We start from the raw sequence: 23,772 nt of genomic DNA, 5'->3' as shown, positions 1-23,772 counted from the left end.
GAGGAGCCTGCTTCTCCCTCTGCCTCTCCCCCTGCTTGTACTCTCAAATGAATAAATAAAATATTTTTAAAAAAATAGCCAGCCCTTTTACTGTCTCCCCATTTCCCCCTCTTTCCCACTTCCTCCCGGTCTCCTTAACTTTAAAACCCAGCAGAACCTAAAGTTTTGTTGCTCCAGCATCTGCCTTCACCTCATTGCCTATCGCACTTTAACACAGTTTCGGAGATTTGGTCTTCTCAGGTGTCATCCCCTAAACACTTTTTTTTTTTTCCTTTTAGTATTTTATTTATTTACTCAGGGGAGACGGAGAGAGAAAGGCAGAGGCAGAGGGAGAAGTAGGCTCCCCGCAAAGCAGGGAGCCTGATGCAGGACTCGATCCCAGGAAGCTGGGATCATGACCTGAGTGGAAGACAGACGCTTCATCGACTCAGCCACCCAGGTGCTCTCTCCAAAATACTTTCCCCTGAACTGCCAGGCAGGGGTATCTCCCACGCCTCATGGCCACTGAGCCTAGACCCGTATAAGCACCAAACATCTCCACATAGCTCTCCTGCGTGGCTCAGCTGTTAAAGACTAGAAAGCAGTCATGCCTTATCCATCTTTACCCTCAATGTGGAGTACGTCATCTGGTGCCTAGTGGATGCCATCTGATCACCTGCTTAGGCAGCTGGATCCCCAGCCAGGATGATAGTCAGGATGGAAAGGATGACACCAGTCAGGAGGCACTAACACGATGTAGTATCACCTACACAGAGCAACAGTGAACAGGAGCTTTGGACAGTGTGCCAGGGATTTTTGGACACAGATTTGCCGCCACCTGCTGGCATGACTTGGGAAGTTATTGATCATGAGTAGTAAATACCCCACCTTTAAAAAAAAAAAAAAAATTAACACATGATGTATTAGCAGCCCCAGGGGTACAGGTCTGTGAATCGCCAGGTTTACACACTTCACAGCACTCACCATAGCACATACCTTCCCCAACGTCCATAACCTCACCACCCTCTTCCTACCCACCCCCCCACCAGGCAACCCTGTTTGTTTTGTGAGATTGAGTCTCTTATGGTTTCTCTCCTGATCCCATTTATTCCTTTCCTAACCTCCAAATCGCCCCCCCCTGTTGCCTCTCAACTTCCTCATACCAAGGAGATCATATAATTGTCTTTCTCTAATTGACATTTCTCTAATCACAATACCCTCTAGTTCCATCCACGTCATTCCAAATGGCAATATTTCATTTCTTTTGATGGCTGCATAGTATTCCATTGTGTATATATACCATATCTTCTTCATCCAGTCATCTGTTGATGGACATCTAGACTCTTTCCATAGTTTGGCTATCGTGGACATTGCTGCTGTAACATTCAGGTACACATGCCCCTTTGGATCACTACATTTGTATCTTTAGCGTAAATACCCAGTAGTGCAATTGCTGGGTCGTAGGGTGGCTCTATTTTTCAACTTTTTTTTTTTTTTAAGATTTTTATTTATTTATTAGACAGAGATCACAAGTAGGCAGAGACGCAGGCAGAGAGAGGAGGAAGCAGGCTCCCCGCGGAGCAGAGAGCCCGATGTGGGGCTTGATCCCAGGACCTGATCCGAAAGCAGAGGCTTTAACCCACTGAGCCACCCAGGCGCCCTCAACTTTTTTTTTTTTTTTTAAGATTTTATTTATTTGATAAACAGAGATTACAAGTGGGGGGGGGGTAATAGGCTCCCGGCTGAGCAGAGAGCCCAATGCGGGGCTCGATCCCAGGACCCTGAGATCATGACCTGAGCCGAAGGCAGAGGCTTAACCCACTGAGCCACCCAGGTGCCCCTCTATTTTTCAACTTTTTGAGGAACCTCCATGCTCTTTTCCAGAGCAATATCCCACCTTCTTAAGCTATCAGGAGTATTAAACAACACAGAAAGCACCTTGCCATGCCTGATTTATTGTAAGCACTACTTTGTGCCTGGCAGATGAAGGCAACTTCCCCCAAACAAAACGGCTTAGAGTCTGAGAGACTGGACTTTTTCAGTCAGGAAGAGAAAAAAGTTGAAAGGAGAGCGTAAGGTACGCTTTCTCATCTGGGGAGAGTGGCTAACATTAGCTGGGATGGAGGTATGTGGAATCCAAGAGGTCAACTGGGAGAAACCTGAACCAGTCAGGGTAACAGTCAAACCCTAAGAGGAAGCTCTGCATCTGCAAGGAACACAGCAACTAGAGGGCAAGCAAGCCATAACAGAGTAACCTGATTGTAATAGTGGTTTATGATCTCATAAGCTGTGAAGACAAGGATTTCTGTATTTTTCACTGATGATTCCTATCACCTAGAATAGAGCCTGGCCAGAGCAGGTGACCAAAAAGATGTGCAGAGCCACTAGATTACCATGCCTTTCCCATTATACACCCCAAATTCCAGAGCCTGGCTATCCACTGGAACAATGGCACACGCCACCACCACAAAGCGCCTGAAGACTGGGGACACAAAAAAGCCTGGGCTCTATAGTGACTGCACAGAGGAAATTCTTAACATTTGTGGCAAGCTGGAGTGGGAGGCCTTCTGTGGTCCGTTTCTTTCTAGTCACCAGTCTGCTAAGTCTAGATCAGAAACTCAATCCTGTTCCACTCCCAGGCCCTACTTATAAGGCAAGTGAGAATGTCCCCAAGCCCTGTTCAGCTGTGGCCTTGAATTTAATACGCACACACACCAGGAAAGGTTAAGGAATTTTCTTTATTTTTTACAAATTAAGACTATGTAGATTTCATATATTTCTGAATCAAAAACACCTTTGTCTTCACAGTATGAGTTAGAGAATGCAGCCTGAGCTGAAAACCAAGGAACTAGAAAAGAAAGTGATAATTACAGTGATTACTGTATTAAAAACCTGTTAGGCATTTTCTTTAAAAGTCATTTTTTAGATCTTGTCATTCTTGGCACTGTTTCTAAAGAAAAACTCCTTTATCCCAAGCAAAAAAGCACAAGAGGTGGAGTCTGGCTTCAAGAGATTCAACTCAGATTCTCAGGCCTTGCAGAGAATCAACAAATGTATGGAGAGTGCTACTGGGCATTTAATGGAAAGTCCCTTTATTAAAAGTTCTCAAGCCAGAGGCTGGAGGCAGCAGCTAGGTCAGAGGGCAGCATCCTCTGCAGATGCCAGCCATTCCTGGCAGCACGGCTCCCCAGAAATACACACACCCTGGGGACAAACTGCTTCACAGGACAGCACGATGACATGGTGCACCGCGAACCAGGAGCCATTCAATCTGCGTGCTGCTTGTGAACAGGGAGAACCAAAAATGGTATCCTACTGGCAACAAGCTTTTGATGGCTCAGTCCCGTTCCACGGAAGTCCTGTGAACAGCCAGAAACATTAACTGCTCTCCAGGCTGCTTAACCTTCTGTGTCAGCAGCCTGTGGCAGCTCCCTGGGAAAGCTCCAGGGATCCCTATTAGTACTGGCCTCCCACACAATGACCAAGCTGGAGGGAATCATTCGTTTTGCAGGTTTGGTCACCTGTCCCTGGATGGAAGGCTATGGATTCTGGGAACAGGTTGCAGAGACCAAAAACTAAAGTGCATCTGTAAAATGAACTTTTATCTACTGCCCGGAATCTCTGGCCTGACACTACTGGCGTCCAGGCGGGAGAAGACAGAAATGCGCCGGACTGCTCTGAATGCGGCCTCCCAAGTCATCACAACCCAGTTCTGCAGCTCTCAACAAAGAACCATTCAGCTAGCAGCATCTCCTCCTACTTGCCTCACTGCCCCAAACAGGCCAACTAGGTTTGTCAGGCAGGATTAGTTTAAACTTACCCCAGGCTCAACCATTCCCCTTCCCTATCCTTCCTGTCCTGGGATCTTCAATCAAGGCCAGGTGGGAGAGGCCACTCAACAACTAAGGTGATAAAAAGTAAAGACAGGGGACGTTCAGGAATTTTATGCTCTGTCTTGCCATACAAAACCAGCCTTTTCGTAAATACCTGACAAGAATCAGTCTTTCCTTTGTGCTGAAATCCTCCAGCCCCGGGGATGGAAAAACCTGCAGATTCCCTGAGGGTGAGACCAGGGACAGGGAAAGGGAACACAACAGTCCACATTCCTTTTGGAATAGCAAGACAGAACGGTATGTTTGTCAGACCCGCCGCTTGGGCAGCTCAGAGGAAGCAAAGCATCCGCCAGAAGAAGCTCTTCATTTTCTTCACAGGGGTTGACAGCAGCTCAGATGTAACAAGCCTGAGGAACAAGAGGACACCAAGCTCCTCTCCGACGGAGAACACACAGCCCAGTCCCACCAGGAACTGTGCACAAACCAAACGATGCTGAGGAAAGAGCCAAAGCAGCTCGACTGAAAGTTCAGGCGCACCTGGTGAAGCTTGGGTAGAAAGCGGACTCCTGTAGTTTACTCTGCTGTGGGTCCCACTCCTCATCATGGTGACCGGTTGCCCCAGCAGAGGGAGAAGCTAAGATGGACTAGACAGACAAGGGAGTGGGGAAGAACCCCAGGAATATGAAGCCAAACTCCAAACTATATTTTGCTAATCAGTTTTTTGATCAAAAAATTCAAAATAGAGAAAACCACAAAGTACAAAAGCTTTTCTGATGCTTTTCATTATCACAGAACACACCACCTGCAATGTGTGCGAAGAGGAAATGAGGGGTGGAGGGAGAGGTCAAAATGGGAAAGGCTGCATGGTCATTTCACTTCTTCTCTTTCTTCTTGTCCTAAAAATGGAGAAAAATTACCCAATTAATTTTTGGCATCTGACATTCAACCTAAAACACTCGAGTGAGCCAACACCTGGCTGCCTTTGGTTAGGGAAAGGAAGGGAACAGGACAATAAAAAGGAAGGAGAAATACTCCCTCGCTGTGGTAGGAACTGAATCTTAACCACCTTCCACTAATGGTCCCTCAAGCTGTTGACAGACCTGACAGGAATAAAAGTTAAGCAGGTGCTCCCACTTCTACCCCAAGAACACTCCTGGTTTACGCATAACCACCACAGCTCCAATCCCAACCCATGAAGGCTCTAGACTGGCAGTCCACCCTAGAACAACTACACAAGAGGCCGAGACCAACTTTCCATTAGCCCAAGAAGTGTAAATCCCAGGCACAAACCAAACCCAGAAATAATCCAGCCCAGTGAACTCTTCAGCCCATTCTAGTGGACGCCAAGTTGATTGCTTTGGCTGAAACCTGCTTGGTGCTCTGTCTAGTCATGGCACAGGTGAGACCGAGAGCCACCAATCCCACCTCCTCACCGGCTTCCACCGCCACCACACAGTCTCCTGTTCCCTAAGAAGGTCTGTGAAAACCCTCATGGTTTCGTTCGTTGACCTGCTGCTGGAGTAGACTATGTGTGACACTCACTAACCTTACACAGAATATTCTCTGGAAACAAGACCAACAAATGAATAAAACCAATCTACTTCTGACACATATTTATAAAAGCCAGTATTAAACAAGTCCTCTAGAATATCTTTTCCTGAATCATAACTATCTTCACAGCCTTTAAATTCTTCATATACTAGATTGTTCCTTGCTGCCACTTAAGCCCCTTTCCCTTTTGATACTAATCTTAGGATTTGTTTTGGGTTTTTTTTTTTTTCCCAATACTTTATTTGACAGACAGAGATCACAAGTAGGCAGAGAAGCAGGCGGCGGGGCGGGGGGAAGCAGGCTCCCTGCTAAGCAGAGAGCCCGATGTGGGGCTTGATCCCAGGACCCTGAGATCATGATCTGAGCCGAAGGCAGAGGCTTGACCCACTGAGCCACTCAGGCACCCCTGGGTTTTTGTTTTTTTTTTTTAAAGTAATCTCTACACCCAACGTGGGGCTTGAATTTATAACCCTAAGATTAAAAGTCATATGGTTCACCAACTGACCCAGCCAGGCAGCCCTTGTTTTTTTGTTTGTTTGGGTTTTTTTAAAGATTTTTTTTCTTTTACTTGTTCTTTTTTATCATGGGCTTCTGGTTCACCTCTTACTTGGTGGCCTGCCTTACGGTTAACCTAGACCTACACACTATGTCAGTTTTCAAACCTGCAGTCTACACAGATGCTAAATTCAGGTGCCATTCTCTCATCCTCAGGAGCAGGTGGACTAACCTTCTCATTCATAGCCAGGATCATCATGAGTTTTCTGAAGAGAGTAATGAAATCTAAGAAGAGGTCAACACAGTGCCTGAAATAGAAGAACCAGATTACCAACTGGCTCATCCCACCTTCCTTTTCCACAGCCCACGGAGCAGCAGAGCATAAAAACCCCTCTCCCACCCTATCAGAGAGCTTCGCCAATACTCCAACACCCACTAAGTAAAACTCTGAGGTCCGAGATTCTTTTGAAATCAACAAAGCCATCAGCCCAGGTAAAAGCAAAGCTGAGCTTTTAGACTCTGCAGGGGCCCGGACTACCATTAATTAGTTAGGAGGCTCAGAGAAGATTACATTTTTTAAAAGTTACATATGAAAAAGAATGTGTATCTTTCATTATTAAAGGTTTAAAGAATATAAAAATACAGAGTAAAAAGGGAAAGATCCTTTCCCTCTCTCATGCCTAGAGATAACCACTATTAAAAGTAAGGATAATTAAATGCGTCTTAGTTCATTTTTTTTTTTTTAAAGATTTTATTTATTTATTTGACAGAGAGAGATCACAAGTAGGCAGAGAGAGATAGAGGGAAGCAGGCTCCCTGCTGAGCAGAGAGCCCGATGCGGGACTCGATCCCAGGACACTTGAGATCGTGACCTGAGCCGAAGGCAGCGGCTTAACCCACTGAGCCACTCAGGCACCCTCTTAGTTCAATTTTAAAAAGAGCTGATGTCTTTCAGGAATTGAAGGAGACTATGCTATTTGGTTCCCATCCAAAACCATGGGCATCCTACCATATATGCTCCCAAAGGCTGGCCATGAAGTCCAGCCAGCACCACCCAGTCCACTCTTACCCCTCCTGAAAGCCACATAAAGGGAGGCGGTAAAGACCAGTTTTTCACTCACCAGATATAATCCTTATCTCCATTTTCAGCCTTTTCAATAATGAGTTGAGTATCAAAAAGGACAAAGCCACACATGACCACCAGCCCCACATACAGGTTTGCCTAATAAGAGGAGAATGAGATGAGGTTACCATGTGGAAGACACCACAGAGGGGAAAAACCCAGCTGTGCCTCTTTTTGGCTCTTGGTTTTTTGAAAGCATGACAAATGCTAACCCTACTGGCATTAACATTCTTGGGAACAGAAGGCTATGGTAAAGACCACATTGCTTCCCTAAGCACAACTCTGCACTGCCAACAAAGTGAGCATTCTGGAAGATTCTTAGCCACCTTGCTTTAGGGTGGAGCAAGTATATGATGTGCCAGGCAAATGGCTGCTAGAAAGTTATAGCCAAGTCTTACCTGGAAAAGCCAAATGGATCCAAAGAAAAGGTTCCCCAGGGAAGACAAGAGCATCAGGCTCATGGCTGACATCAAGACACCTGTAAGAGATGACAAAAAGCCATGCTGAGAAAAACAAAAGTGAAGGAAGACAATCCTATTAAAGCCTTTCCTTACTTACCAACCTTCCCCCGACAAATTAAGGCTTTCAATTTCAAACCAACAATCCCAAGAAAGTAGAAGGTAGGGAAAGAGTCTTAGTGCGAATTTTGACTAAAGCAGAGACTCTGATTTCCAATCCACACTTACCTCCCAGAAAGAGGTAGCTCCGGCGCCTGGCATAGAGGGCGCTCAGGGTGAAGCAGGTGAAGATCATTGCTGTGCCCATGAAGGCGGTGGGAAGAATGCTGTGAGAGGAAAACACCATTAGACTGAGGGCTACAGGTCTGCAAAACTATATGGAGGACGTATATTTGCAACAATAAAGAGACATAAGACGCTACTAGAACACCTACCTGGGGTTGATGGCAATGCACAGCTCCAGAACAGGGCCCAGGCCAACTCCTAGAAAACAAAAGCCCCAGAACACAGTATTACTGTCAACTCCTGAAAAGGACCCTCGTCCAAAAGCTGACCATCAAATGCACAGGCATGCCCCCGCTCCTAAAAAACCAAAACATATACACTGAAGTAACTAAATCTCCACTCCTCTATCTGCCTTGTTTTCCAGAGAACATACACATGACTGAATTATTTGTTTACAGACAGAGCTACAAAGCTGTTCTCTGAGCTGAAAATCATGCATGGCCCAGGATGGATACACATTAGGAAAAAGAAAGCAGGCAAGTCAAACATTTTTGAGCAAAGCTGTAAGGCTGCATACTCCAAAGAGGAATGATGTGAGACCATAATGTGGGCCAGATCAGGAATTAGAACAGAAGGATCAAGAGCAAACCAGTGCCTTGTGGCCAGCCTTTTGTAGAAAAGGCCCGAGTGGTTTTGCAGGTGGACACTTGCCAAGAGGAAGGTGCAGTGGCAACCTGTTCCAGCCCCAGCATTTCCTCTACTCTTGCTACTCTCTCCTTCTGCTAATTCCACCCCTTAAAGCCTTCAAAAACTAGCTTTCCATATTTAAAAAATCTTAATCTCTAAATCCCTTCCTTTCTATTTCAACACTACATAGATGAGACACACTCAAAATGAGATGTACTAAGTCAAATGCTGCTCTGCAAGTATTTTTACTCTGTAGCTTGAGTCCTGTTTTTCTTTTCTTTTTTTTTTTTTTTTAAGATTTTATTTATTTATTTGTCAGAGAGAGAGAGAGCAAGAGCGAGCACAGGCAGACAGAGTGGAAGGCAGAGTCAGAGGGAGAAGCAGGCTCCCCGCGGAGCAAGGAGCCCGATGTGGGACTCGATCCCAGGACGCTGGGATCATGACCTGAGCCGAAGGCAGCTGCTTAACCAACTGAGCCACCCAGGCGTCCCGAGTCCTGTTTTTCTTAACGATAATTCTAGAAGGGTCGTGCTTTTAATTCTTATCCTGAGAATCAGCAAAGTGCTCTGCTGGATGGATTTCAATGTATGGCTTTAATTAACTGCCCGCAAAGTTGAGAATAAATTCTCACAGGAGTGAGTTGCAGTGTGAGTCCAACTAAGTTAGAGTTTCAGGTCTAGCCCCACGTCGACCATTAACAAGTTATGCTACCTAAGCTCTTGAACCTCATTCATTCAAGAACACAAATGCTTATTTTTGAATACAAAGGTAGAAGTCTCAGTCACTAGTCCTAAAGAGCAAATCCCCTGGGCGGAAAAGATGCACCTCTATGAGGTGAGAAAGCAATACCAGGCAAAATACACTCAAATACAAGACTGATTAGCACAGTGTGCCAGTTGGGGTGAATCAGAATACATACAAATCTGGGGCCCTAGTCTAAAGAGAGGCTAGATACAGTACCCCCTCCCACCCCAAATTAGCCCAATTTCTAACATACCTGTAAGGAAAGCAAATCCAGCAAGAAGTCCCAGTCTTTTTTGCTCGGTTTCATGGCTATGAGGCGTTGTCATCAGCCAGATCATCAACCCCAGAGAGCCCAAGGCAGAGAGCAGGCCAGCCTGTCAAATCCAGAGTTAATAATGAAGTACTGGAAATACCAAATTTATTCTGCAGACCTTACTGGGATCAAATATTCATCTGAACTTCCCAATATTTCCCTCTAACCTGGAGGTTGTGGAAAGGCAGAGAAGGCTAAAGAGAAACTAGAAGTCCTGCAGGACAGGGCTAGGACGACTGTGGTGGATACTAGAGGCTCTTCTTCTTTTTTTTAAAGATTTTATTTATTTATTTATCTATCTGGCAGAGATCACAAGTAGGCAGAGAGGCAGGCAGAGAAAGAGAGGGAAGTAGGCTCCCTGCTGAGCAGAGAGCCCAATGCACGACTGGATCATCCCAGGACCCTGAAATCATGACCTAAGCCGAAGGCAGCAGCTTAACCCACTGAGCCACCCAGGCGCCCCTAGAGGCTCTTCTGACCCAGGTAGTCCATCAGCCACAACTTCCCAAGTCAAACTACAAATCTTGTCCAAGAAAAAGATGAATCAAAGTGACAAGTGTTTGAAGCACTTTCTAATCTGTAGGACAAGTAGGAACGATCCCTTTTTGATCACTTTAAAACACACACACAAATATATATACCCATACAGAGAAAAATGACTGAGAGGTGCTAGAGACTAAATGCTTATGCTCCCCCCAAATTCATGTGCTGATATTTCAAGGTGTGTAGGGGGTGGAGAGGAGGGTCTTTGGAAGGTGATTAGGTCATGAGGGTGCAACCTTCGTTAGTGTCCTTACAACAGAGATCCCAGAGCTCTCCTGCCCCTTCTGTGAAGATGCAGTGAGAAGACAGTCATTTACACGGGAAGCAGGACCTCCCCACACAACGTATCTGCTGGTGACATAACCTTGGACATCCAGCCTCCCAAACTGTGATAAACATTTGCTGTTTAAGCTACTCAGCCTAGGTGTTCTGTTAAAGCAGCCTCAATGGACTGAGGCAGAGTAAGAATCAAAATGTTAGGTTATGTCCGGGTGTTTTTATTTCCTTCTTATCACTAGTCTGTTTTCTAAATGCTCTACAATGAACGTGCATTAGTTTTCTAAGAGAAAAAAAAAATTTTTTTTTAAATATTTTATTTATTTGACAGAAAGCAAGACAAGAGAGCACAAGCAGGGGGAATGGCAGAGGGAGAGGGAGAAGCAGGCTCCCCGCTAAGCAGGAAGCCCGATGCAGGGCTTGATCCCAGGATCCTGGGATCATGACCTGAGCCGGAGGCAGACGCTTAATGACTGAGTCACCCAGGAGCCCCAGTAAAAATATTCTTTAAAAAAAGAAAGAAGAAGGAGGAGGAAGTGGGAAAAGCTATAGTCAATTAGAAAGAGAAGAAAATAATGAAGGAGGTATGTACATACTGAAGTTCCTTCCTTCCTTTAAAAGCATAGCTGGTCTTCATTTCTCACAGTTATGGTCTATAAAGTTACTGTGAATAATGAATTAATAATACTGAACAACTGCTCCTGAGAAAAATAAAGATTTAAATTCTCACATACCTCTGCTTACATTTTCTTCAACTGAAAAATACATGTTTTATGTGTGTTTATGTTTAAGGACACTTTATTTGATATATACTGTTGGTTCACCAACCTGTAACTCATGACCAACACACCATAAACTCAAGCCTGAACAAAGCTTACCTAATACACATATTTTCTCCATAAGACACATCACAGTCTCAATGTACTTTTTTCTTTTTTAAAAAGATTTTATTTATTTGACAGACAGAGATCACAAGTAGGCAGAGAGGCAGGAAGAGAGAGAGGAAGGGAAGCAGACTCCCCACCGAGCAGAGCTTGATCCCAGGATCCTGAGATCATGACCTGAGCTGAATTAACCCACTGAGCCACCCAGGTGCTCCTCAGTGTACTTTTTTTTTTTTTTTTTTTTTTTTTGCACTCAGGAACACTAGACAGCACTCTAGCACTATGCCTGGGGTCCATTTTAAATAAAGATATCACCACCAAAATCACAAAAATGCAAAAAATGTAGCACTACATAGACCATGAAAAAGATCCTTGTTTATACTACAAGAGTTTGAAGTAGGGCAGTGTGGCACCTTGTTCAACCTCAGCTGGAACACGGCTGTATGCAACTCAAAGTTTTTGCCGTTCTGCTTAGGACTGCGAATGTCTGCAAAAGCACCGTAGGTACTGACTTTAGGGTTACAAATAGATTTTAGCAAGTAGGTAAGTTCATAAACATAGAATCCATAAATAATGATAACTGCATTTTACTACATTGCTTAAAAACAAAACAACAAAATGAAACCAAAACACACACACACAAAACCCCCCCGAAAACAAAGAACACCCACAACCGGAAACCAAAATGGCCACTCTTGCCTAGAAATTGGAGTATGTTTTAGTCTAAACTCCAGGGATCAAAGTCTTATTCTCTAAGTATCTAGAGTAATTTTTCATACAACCCCTGCCAGGAGATGCCTGAGCACAGGGACAGTTCTCAGTATTGCAAATGCCAACACAGACACACTCTCTGCACTTACACAAAAAAGGACATTTGCAAAGGCCAAGTCGTGGTTAGTGGGAACTTCAAACTTTTTGATTATTCATCAACTGTCCTTTTTATTCCTACTGGCCAACTGAAGGTCTCTTTCAACACAGGAAGGTGAGTTACTGAAGGTTCTCATGCAACTATGCAGATGTAAGTGCATCAGCAAATAAAATTAAGTCAAATCCTTGAAGGTCTCGACCCTGCCTCTCCTGATAATCGTACAATCAGTGGTCTGTATCTAAGAACCCCATAATCACAAGCAAATAGAGAAGGGAGGAAAAGATAAAAAGGCTACTGCGCAAACCCCAGCACACACATCATGCCACAACTTAAAGGACTGGGGTCTTACGTATTGCCTGCACACCATTCCGTGTCCAGGTTAAGACATTGTTTTCAGCACCTAGAGAGGGCATTATCTACCAGAAAATTTAAATGGCTCCGCATGTCCATAGTTACCAGCTGGCTCTGGCTGAGTTCAGATCACAAACTACAGAAAAGGATTACAAAGAGGTACAGGCTTGCACCACCCTGCTGCGCTAGTTTCTACATTTACTAAATTTATGCCACATACATTTGCCATCTACATTTACTAAATTTACTAAATTTATGCCACAGCAACACTACGAGAGAAAGTGCTCTTACCTGAAGGAAGTGAGTGACCACGTGGACATAGGCCCCCGCGGCCGCCACGAACATACAGAGGGCAAAACTGGCATAGACCTTCTTCAGGTGCTGCTGTGTCGATGGGGTTCTGGGAAAGAATGTTAGTAACAGCCATTATTCTGGGACCAATTTTATTTCTAAGCTAATAATCATTTCCCTCTCTTCTTCCCAGGGAGTATGTATAAGTTATAATCTAAAAAAAAGAATGCCTTGAAAATAGATGAATTGAGAATCTTAAATGCAGGGTAGGAGCCAAAGGTCCCAAATTATGAATAATCAGTACCCAAACTAGAATATCTAAATGGTTTCTCAGTGACTACAGGCAGCCTTTAGAATCTAGGTGCTTTTTGGGGCGCCTGGGTGGCTCAGTGGGTTAAGCCGCTGCCTTCAGCTTGGGTCATGATCCCAGGGTGCTGGGATTGAGCCCTGCATCGGGCTCTTGGCTCAGCAGGGAGCCTGCTTCCTCCTCTCTCTCTGCCTACTTGTGAACTCTCTCTGTCAAATAAATAAATAAAATATTAAAAAAAAAAAAAGAATCTAGATGCTTTTATTAGATCCTGTGGATTCTAACAAAGTTAATATGGTAGTTAATACATATAAAAGCTAATAAACTAGGAAAAGGAACAAGATATGAAAGGAAATATAATAAACTGAAGTCAAGATCATAACACTTACATGTGGGAAAATTTTAAGAGTGCATCAAAGTTGATCTTCCGATCAAATATGTTCATGATGCCAGAGTCTGTGGGACACAGCCTCCGCTCTGTAGAATTAAGGATAAAAAGAAGGTTATTTTACAGATACAAGGATATACAAAATAACATAAACAACTTTCTCATGAAAAACAGCAACATCCAAGTTTGGAAAATTAAAGTTACCTAAAATCCCACTGTCCTGACGCAGCCATTTTCATTTTTATGCATTTCCTTCTAAGATACATTTGCAATTATACTCCACCATTTTAAAGGACACAGAAGAAATGAAGCCATCTTCTTCTCACGAACTATTTTCTTACTACCATTTGATTTCTATTCCTTCAGAAAGTAACTGTCCCTTTAATAGATAGTTTCTTCCCTTGAGAAATTACCAGTTAGGAGTTAGTTAAAGGAACCCAGTGACTGGAACATAAGGTGATATTTATTTTTATTCTATTTTTTGATGGAAGGGAGAGGGTAAGGAAGAGGGAGAAAGAGAATCCGCAGCTTCCACCCTGAGATCAAGACCTGAGGCAAAATTAAGACTGGAACTTAATTAAGCACCCCTACAACATAAAGCAATTTTATTTCACTGTTTCGAGATGCTACGGAATTCTCTCAGCAAAGACAAAGAACCTTAAAAGGGGATAGAGGGGGGAGGGAGGAAAGAAGGAGCTGGGCCTGGTACTACGTCCCGAGTTTAATTTTTTAAAAAAAATTTTTAACAGATTTTATTTATTTGACGGAGAGATAGAGAATGAGCAGGGGGAGCAGCAGAGAGAGAGGGAAAATATGCCCCCTGCCGAGCAAGGACCACCCCCCCACCCCACCTCCACCAACGTGGGGATCCCAGAACCCTGGGATCATGACGAAGGCAGGCACTTAACCGCTTAAGTGACTGAACCACCCAAGCGTGCCAGGTCTTGAATTTTAAATATATGTAAATATATGTAGAAACTTTCCATCCAATGCATGTTAAAACTGAACTGAAAGGGATTTACAATTTAAAAAAAAAAGAAAAGTTCCTCTGTGAAAAAGTAATTTGTGCAGAAATGAATTTTTTTTAGATAATTTCATAAACTTTACCACAGAAGAGTTGGAATAGTACAAAGAATTCCTAGAAACTCTTTACCCAAATTTTCCGTTAATATTTCACCATAGGTGCTTTATCCCCTCTCTATGTAACAGTATATAGAGACTAAAATATTTTTCTCCCGGGCGCCTGGGTGGCTCAGTGGGTTAAGCCGCTGCCTTCGGCTCAGGTCATGATCTCAGGGTCCTGGATCGAGTCCCGCATCGGGCTCTCTGCTCAGCGGAGAGCCTGCTTCCCTCTCTCTCTCTCTGCCTGCCTCTCCATCTACTTGTGATTTCTGTCAAATAAATAAATAAAATCTTTTAAAAAAAAAATAAATAAAATAAAATATTTTTCTCCCAACCTTACAAGTACCCCTAAGTATTTGTGTGTACACCTGAAAACCATAATCAAATCCAGGCAATTAACACTGACACAATACTATTATCTGATATATACACCCTATTCAGATCTTGCCAACTGTCCCAATATGTCACAGAAAGGACGTTTTTAACTGAACTATACCCAGGTTACATGCCATCAATACCATCAAGTTGAGATCTTAAATTTTGTTCCCTCCTCTACTGCACATGCAATCCTAAAAAAACAAAAACAAACAAAAAAACCTACACTCAATCTATAGATTAAAAAAAAAACCCCGGGGCGCCTGGGTGGCTCAGTGGGTTAAAGCCTCTGCCTTTGGCTCAGGTCATGATCCCAGGGTCCTGGGATCGAGCCCCGCATTGGGCTCTCTGCTCAGCAGAGAGCCTGCTTCCCTCTCTCTCTCTCTGCCTGCCTCTCCATCTACTTGTGATCTCTGTCAAATAAATAAATAAATTTAAAAAAAAAAAAAAACCTAATCAAGAATTTTCATCTTTCCTAAATATCAATCTTCTGCAATCACCTAGATTCTTATTAGACCCATAATGCCTATTCATTTCAAATTGACCAAAAAACGGGAACGGGGTGGTATCAAAACACAAAGCTAAGTAGTTTGAAAGACCAGCCAACTAGTCACGCCGATCCTAATGAGCACTTAGCCCAATACTCAGCAAAACTAATCTGGGCAATAAAAATTACAATCCCAAAATGACTCCTGAGAAATCCTGCGCCAGTGGAAAGATGCCAATCTTTTGGTTCACACACATCATTACCATTTGTTTCCTGAGGCTCGCTCTCTCACAAATGCAACCATTACAATGGCTAGCTTGCTCTCTCTTGATTTCCTTTTTCCTTTCCCACTAATATCCTACTCACCTCAATTTTTTTTGTTAGTTCTGTTCTTAAGGATGGATATACAGTGAGAAGCTGCAGAATGTAAGCTGCTCACCCCTCTAAGTCACAGGGCTCCCGGCCCTCCTGATCTAGATGGTGCAATTATTGCAGTCTGTTGCAGGACCAACCAAGGTATTTCATAACCATGATGAACTCACATCCTCTAGAGAGCACACTTACAGGATGGCAGAATCCAGCACCTGGGAAGTGTCTTTGTTCAAGGCTTCCATTAACACCCTTAATGACATCCCTAGACAGAACTTGCAACAATTCTGAAGCAACCTTCAGAGCCAAGTTTCTCAGTATTTGCAACAACAACACTGAAGCACCTCTTGCTTCCAATTTCAAGAGTTAAAAAAAAAAAAAAAAAAAAGGATTGGGGAGGGGGATTATGAATGGGTTTAGCAGTGTAAATCCTCAAATACCCAGGGGACTATTAGTCAGAAAGGGGCAACAGGCTGTAACCAGACCCCACTGTGTGGAAACAATGGGAGGGGATAATGTCAGAAAGTCCTCTTTCCCAGTTTGCTCTCTGGCATTTCCCAGGGGGTACTGCCTCTTAAAACTGCTGATGGAGGGGTGCCTGGGTGGCTCAGTGGGTTAAAGCCTCTGCCTTCAGCTCAAGTCGTGATCTCAGGGTCCTGGGATCAAACCCCAGGTAGGGCTCTCTGCTGAGCAAGGAGCCTGCTTCCTCCTCTCTCTCTGCCTGCCTCTTTGCCTACTTGTGATCTCTGTCAAATAAATAAATAAAATCTTAAAAAAAAAAAACAAAAAACAAAAAACTGCTGATGGAAAAACCAAAACTATCAAAAGGTAGTGAGGACATGAGAGAGTATCAAATAGCAATTTCTCCATGATTTAATATTGCCTTGTGGTATAAAATAAATAAAAAATAAACCAAATAAAACCAGTTTTCTAACACCAGTACTTATTCTAAAATTTAAGTGCAATATGTAAGAATCAAATTTTCTAGATACAAAGGCACACAAGCAGTTTTTTTTGAGAGTGTGTGCATGTAAACACACAAGTATTGGGGTGGGGGGGCAGAGAGGGAGAGAAGATTCTAAGCAGGCTCCAAGCTCAGTGTAGAGACTGATGCAGGGATCAATCCCATGACACTGAACATTATGACCTGAGCCAAAATCAAGAGTCAGATGCTTAACCGAATGAGTCCCCCAGAAGCCCCAAGGCATATAACAATTTTAATGATAGCTTTGTAGGGGAAAAACACAATAAAGTATACATTTATTAAATGACATAATATGTACAGGACACAAGTTATTTCAGAACTGTTAAAACATGGGAAGGTGGGCGCCTGGGTGGCTCAGTGGGCTGGGCCTCTGCCTTCAGCTCGGGTCATGATCTCAGGGTCCTGGGATCGAGTCCCACCTCGGGCTCTCCCACATCTGCTTTCTCCTCTCTCTCTCTCTGCCGCTCTGCCTACTTCTGATCTCTCTCTGTCAAATAAATAAAATCGTAAAAAAAAAAAAAAAAAAGACATGAGAAGGAAAAAGTTAGGTCTTAGAATCAAGGAAATGGGATAGTTCACTCTATGTTCCAAACAGAGAGGAACTACTATACAGATGAGTAGAGTCAAAAGGGTTCTTAAAGTTTTGCCAGAGGGATTAAGCTAACCAAGCTTCTATCTTAGCCTCAACTGCTCAACTGAGCCACCCAGGCACCCACAATTTTTTTAAGACTTGATTTATTTATTTGACAGAGAGATAGCATAAGTAGGCAGAGCAGCAAGCAGAGGGAAAGGGAGAAGCAGGCTCTCGGGTGAGCAGGGAGCCTGATGTAGGTAGGGCTGGATCCCAGGACCCTGGGATCATAACCTGAGCTGGAGGCAGCCGCTTAATCAACTGAGCCACCCAGATGCCCCAAAACAATCACAATTTTTTAAAAAACCCTTAGCTTTGAAAGATAAAAGCCTGCTGATTATTGGGCAGCAGGCTGCCTTAATGTATACAATTTAAAAACAAAAGCAGAAAGTCAGGGGCACCTGGGTAGTTCAATTCATACAGCCTCCAACTCTTGATCTCAGGGTCATGAGTTCAAGCCCAATATTAGGTGTGGAGCCTATGTTAAAAAAAAAAGTATTTTTTTTTTAGAAATACAGCACCATCCCAGGGTCCTGGGATCCAACCCTGTATCAGGCTCTCTGCTCAGCGGGGAGCCTGCTTCCCTTCCTCTCTCTCTGCCAAATAAATAAATAAAATCTTAAAAAAAAAGAAAGAAAGAAAGAAAGAAATACAGCAAGTCAAAGAAACATTATTCACACATTTAATTAAACATTTAGTTTGTGAATTATATGGTTCCTCATTCCTGTCATAATTCGACCATTTGGAGTCCTCTTCCCACATATCCAGAAGGAACCAACTGATACTTAAGAGAAGAAAACCCCTCTATGGTTATTAAAAAGCTTGGGTGCGGGAGAGGCAGCAGAATTGTTTTTTTTTTTTGGAAGTTCTTCCTACTGAAAAGCTTTCAGACTCTGTATAACCAAGTATCTAGAATAGTAGGTAAGAGCTTGGCTTGCTGCAAGCTCTTGAATCCTAACTGGTATTTCCTTAGCTGTGTGACCCACACCAAGTTTCTGGCACTTGAACCTCACTGTGCTTTAGTTTCTTCATTTGCAGAGAGTAAAATATAATAATCTCTACTTCATAGGCTTGAGATTGATAATACAAATAAAGTGCTTAGAACAGTGCTTCATACAGGGGTGCCTGGGTGGCTCAGCTAGTTAAGCATCTGACTCTTGACTTAGGCTCAGGTCACGATCTCATGCCTGTGCCAGGCATGGAATCTGCTTAAGATTCTGCCCCTACCTCTCCCTCTGCCTATGCCCTTCTTCCCCCCCCACCTACTATCTCATGCATACGTGCTTCCTCTCTTTAAAAAAAAAAAAAAAGGGGCGCCTGGGTGGCTCAGTGGGTTAAGCCGCTGCCTTCGGCTCAGGTCATGATCTCAGAGTCCTGGGATCGAGTCCCGCATCGGGCTCTCTGCTCAGCGGAGAGCCTGCTTCCCTCTCTCTCTCTGCCTGCTCTCCATCTACTTGTGATTTCTCTCTGTCAAATAAATAAATAAAATCTTTAAAAAAAATAAATAAATAAATAAATAAATAAATAAAAAAATAGTGCTTCATACATAAGACTGGCTCCATAAGTTAACTATTGTTGTTACCAGTGTAAATACTCATTACTCTTGTGTTTTCAGTGCATTATTTTCCCCTAGTTTTATAAAACACTTATTGTAGGTCTAATTTTCATATACCCTATATATTAATTTTTTAAAATATTATTCGACCACTAACTCACAGCTAACTATATCCTGAAGGCTTAATATTTACCCAAATAAATAAAATTAAATTGGGGGAGAGGGAAGAGTCTAAGAAACTTATGAAATAAAATTTAAAGGAATTTGATAAATCTTTTTACTAGCTGAAGTTACTTTTGTTTAAATGCCATGTCTCTCCTTGGGCACATTTATACCGCACCTCCTGTCCCACAGGGCCACAAGGTGTTTTGAGACACCCTAATAACCACTAAGTGAGAATCCATTGTGAAAGAGAATTTGATGAAGTAAATGGTGATTAGCTTGATGCTTTCCTTGTCATCCCTAAAGGTAGGTCAGTTTGGTTTCAGGAAGTCCAAAGAACTGTTTTGACAGGCCTGCGCTCTGGTAGTCCTAGATATGAACCCTAGATGTCCCAGCCCCTCCCTTAATTTGGGCCCAAACTCCTGGGCTAGCTAGGTTAGCTAGCTAACACTGGATCCCGTCTCTCCACGGTGCTGCCGCAGAACCAAGCCAGTAACTCGAGATGGAATGCCTACAGCCTTCAATACATTATTGGTTTTTAAAGATTTTATTTATTTATTTGACAGAGAGGGACATAGCAAGAGAGGGAATACAAGCAGGGTGAGTGGAAGTGGGAGAGAAGCAAGCTTCCCACTGAGCAGGAGCCCCAACGTGACACTGGATTCCAAGGACCCTGGGATCATGACCTGAACTGAAGGCAGATGCTTAACAACTGAGCCACCCAGGGGACCCAATAAATTATTTTTTTATATTGGGTTTTGACACTACTGAATCTCTCTACAACAAGTGTTTGACAGACTGAATCATAGAGAGGCCCCAGTGTCCTAAATATACTCATTTTCCAGTGTAAGCCAGTAATCCCTCCCGAATAACAACATATTTAGCCCAAGTGAGAGCAAGCATAGATGAAGATAAAGAGCACACCCATTCAATTCTCATTCCTGAAGATCTTTTTAAGTGTTCTGGAATCCAGTTCATTGTGCAGAATCTTGAGAGCAGAGCTTGCATCTGATTCAGCTTCTATCCCCCCATATTTAAGCACAACCAGGAGTCACCAAAGCAAATGCAGACCCCATTACCTAATCAGGAGTGTTGCAACCTCAAATCAACACTTCCCAGCTGGCTTAAAGGGGAAATGATCTTAAGGAGTAACTTGAGTGGCCCTAAAAGCCAATCTCTAGTCTTTCTCTCCGTGGTTTGAACACTGTCTTTGGAAATCAAAAATGTGTTTAATACTAAAGCTACTTCATGAAACTTGGTTAGAAACTCTGGGAGGGCAGGGAGCACCTGGGTGGCTGAGTTAGTTAAATGTCTGCCTTCGGCTAAGGTCGTGATCTCGAGGTAGTGGGACTGAGTCCCACATCTGGCTCCCTGCACTGAAGGGAGTCTGCTTCTCCCTCTCCCTCTGCCCGTGCTCACTCTCTCAAATAATAAATATATCTTAAAAAAAGAACTCTGGGGGAACAAAACAGGGTGAAGTGGAAGACACTACTAACATCTTCTACAGTCAAGTCAAAGGGGCAAAGGAAAATTTAGCAGACAGAACATCAAGAGAATACTCAGTATTTTCCCAAAGGAGACTAATACCCTTGGGTAGTTTATGAAATAAAGTGAAACTTCAGGTCAGCAGCAGTACTTTCTATAATACATTTCTATAAAACTTTACAACTTTTAAAGTGCTTTTATATACACTATCTCCTTTGATCATCACACCAATCCATAAAGAAAGGGCAAAAATGATTAGTCTCACTTTAAAAAGAAAGTTCCAAAAGGCAGTGTTAATAGTGGCAGGAGCACTGGCTTTGGAGTCACAAATCCTACCATTTTCTACCACGGAACTCTGGGAAAATCATTTCACCTAAGGTCATCTGGGCTTTCTTATCTGTATGATAAGGATGATTAAATAACACCAGCTCTACCAAACTTACTGAATGCCAGTAAAAAAAAAAAAAAAAAAATCTGTGGGACAGATAAAAAGTACAGCATAGAGAAAAGCAGTCAACGATACTGTAACAGCCCCATATGGTGGGACCGTAGCTACCCCTGCGGTGAGCACAGCATAATGTACAGACTTGTTGAATCACTATGTCCTTCACCTGAACTAAAAAAAAAAAAAAAAAAGAAAAAGAGGAAGAAAACGAAAAGCTGCGTGAAATCACTGTGAAGTGCTAAAAAGACATTAGTATCGACTTACCAACACCACAAAGTTAAACAGTAGAGCCAGAACCACATTAGGGGCCTTATGACCTCTAATGCCTGGTGCTCTCCCTACTATTATGCCCTATAGTAGAAAAGCAAGTTTTCATGAAGGCAGTTCCAGCCACAGGCCAAGAGAAATTTTAAAAATATTAACACATGCTGATTCTTATTACACTTCTCTGTATTTTTCAGCACTTCTATGATAAGCTTGAACTATATGCATAACCAGGAAAAAAACAGAAATGCTGACTAATATCTAGACTAATTTCACCTTTCTTATTCTTAGAAGAGTAAGACTTCAGTCACATCAATAGCACGAAAAGGAGAGGGGTTCCTGGGTGGCTCAGTCGTTCAGCGTCTGCCTTCGGCTCAGGTCATGATCACAGTGTCCTGGGATCAAACCCCACACTGGGCTCCCTGCTCAGGGAGAAGCCTGCTTCTTCCTCTGCCCCCCCCCCCCACTTGTGCTCCCTCTCTCACTGTCTCTCTCTCTCTGGCAAATAAATAAATAAATATCTTTAAAAAAAAATAGTAGGGAAGGGAGAGAGGAAGAAAAGAGGGTTCACTCAGCCATGTTTCCACAAGATGAATAATGGAAGAAGGAAACTGAATACAAATTACAGAGAGTGTTTCTCAAGGATTTCACCACTGTATCCCCACTGGAAGAAAATGGAAAATCTAAATTATAAACATATTCTTGAAGACAAAACAAGAAATACTGGACAAGAGAAATAAACCACCAAAGAGAGTAAACCTAGTAATAATTACAGAAGTAAGTGTTATCTGCAGAAGCCACAAGAACTCGGTTATGCAACGGAAATAATCTTGCTTGAACTGAATTCTTAAACTACACATTCAACCAGAAGATAAAGTAAACCTACATATCAATAAATAACTAGAAAAGTCTATTCACCATTAACTTTCAGCCTTATAATCTTTGTATTTCAGGCACAGTCAGTTCTTGTACTGAGTTACACATTCACAAGTTAACTATTGCTAGAACAGTCTCAAGTTCAAAGAGGTTTTTGGTACTGTTCTTCGGTCAGTGAAAGGCTGAGGGGGTAGGCAATGGGCTGGCACTGAGTAACAATTCCACACTTGATAAATACACAAAAATACCAAAGCCTACCATAACTCCAACAAGTAGGTCCAAGAAAAAAACGTCCAACGACGCCCTTCCTGTGCTCACTCTGAGAAAGACGCCCACAAGGCTCGGGACCAAGCAAAGCCAAGGCCACCTCACCTGTCCAAAGGTAATCAATCAGACCGGAACGGGGCTGGAAAACCAGGAAGGATCTTCTCACCTCCTGCCTCTGCTTTCGGCTTCCAAGGAACTAAGGAGCTTCGCGTGTCACAGAGGAGTGTGACATCACCCGCCTGGCCGTGACAGGGCAACCTGCCTGACCAGGCCCTTTGTCCCGGCCCTCGCGGCTCACCCCCAAGGGGCCCAGCCAGAGGGCCCACAGCAGAGAAACAACCAGTCGGGTGAAGCAGGGGTGACCACAAACGCGGGAGGTTTCGCTTTCATTAGCCTCGGAAGGAAGGGATGGGGGATATGGCCTGAATTCAAGTAGTCGAGGCTGGGCCAAAGGGCTTCAGCGCCTACTCCTGGAGGGTGGACGGGGGGAGGGGAAGAAAAGGAACGCAGAGTAGGAGGAAGGAAGACGGACTAACAAGCACCCTTGGCTAGCACTTGCGTTCACAGCGGGAGCCTCGACGTCCCCCAAAACCCAGCGGACGCGCCCCAACCCCTCCCCCGCTCCGGTACGGTAGGGTTGCGCATGCGCAGTACTAGTTCCCGAGCTTCTCCCCTCCCTGCGCAGTCCAGTCGCGGAGCAAGGCCCCATTCGCCGAAGGTGCAGTCTGTCCGAAAACCGACACTATTCCCACTCTTGCTCAGACAATAATCGCCAGCCCCCTGTCCATTTCTCCGCCTTAAGCAGTCCCAGCTTCAGACGTACGTTCTTACCAGCCTCCTAAGAGCCTACACAGCTCTCCTCACACCGGATGTGCTTCTGACCCTCCCAGAGTCCGCTCTAGACTCTTTACCCAAGCGTCTGCCCCTCGAGGGAAGCTCCGCCCCTGCGTTCGGCTTAAGGCCAGTCCTCATTGGCCCCTGGCCGCACCTCTGCCTTCCTATTGGATTTACGTGCGTAAACAACGGCGGCTTACTTCAGCACCATTAGCTGATGCGCTTGTCGATCAAGACTCGGGCCACCAACCGGCGTCGTGGTAAAAGGTCTCCGCCTCTTCCTCCGTAGTTACGTAGGACCGTGGTCTCAAGCCGCCCCTAGTGGAGAAAGTGAAGAAGGGACAGGCCCCACCCAAGATACCTGGCGTGTCACCGAGCCCCCGCGACGCATGACAGGATAGCGCAATCAAGTCCCGGGATTCTGGTTTTAGCCTTCTCATGGAATGTTAAAGGGAGATAGAGATTCGAATAACTCGTAAAAAAAGGCCGATCTTCCTTGAATCTAGCGGGCCTTAGGCTTCAGAGCACTTTTGAGTCTCTGCGAATCGTACGTGAATGCGAGGAGCACAGAGCAGTCCCAGTCCTGCACCGGAAACACC

General features: G+C 43.9%; 1 protein-coding gene across 2 annotated transcripts; it reads right to left on the bottom strand.

The window, feature by feature from the left end:
• Nucleotides 1–2,698: 2,698 nt before the first annotated feature.
• On the bottom strand, nt 2,699–23,280 carry TMBIM6 (transmembrane BAX inhibitor motif containing 6). 2 transcript variants are annotated; one of them, XM_059403050.1, is made up of 10 exons: nt 23,171–23,280; nt 13,318–13,405; nt 12,622–12,730; nt 9,349–9,469; nt 7,874–7,922; nt 7,668–7,765; nt 7,380–7,459; nt 6,980–7,080; nt 6,091–6,166; nt 2,699–4,708 (listed from the first exon to the last, which is right to left on the bottom strand). In XM_059403050.1, exons 2-10 carry the CDS (start codon nt 13,371–13,373, stop codon nt 4,685–4,687), a joined length of 714 nt encoding a protein of 237 aa, XP_059259033.1. In that variant the 5' UTR covers nt 13,374–13,405; nt 23,171–23,280; the 3' UTR covers nt 2,699–4,684. The 2 variants fall into 2 exon arrangements, with proteins under 2 accessions (XP_059259033.1, XP_059259034.1); XM_059403051.1 differs by having other exon boundaries at nt 23,163–23,269.
• Between the last annotated feature and the right edge of the window lie 492 nt (nt 23,281–23,772).

This window comes from Mustela nigripes, chromosome 6 (genome assembly GCF_022355385.1).
Source record: "Mustela nigripes isolate SB6536 chromosome 6, MUSNIG.SB6536, whole genome shotgun sequence".
NCBI lineage: Eukaryota > Metazoa > Chordata > Mammalia > Carnivora > Mustelidae > Mustela > Mustela nigripes.
The sequence above is the reverse complement of the archived record's forward strand: the minus strand, read 5'-3'. Positions and strand labels throughout refer to the sequence as shown.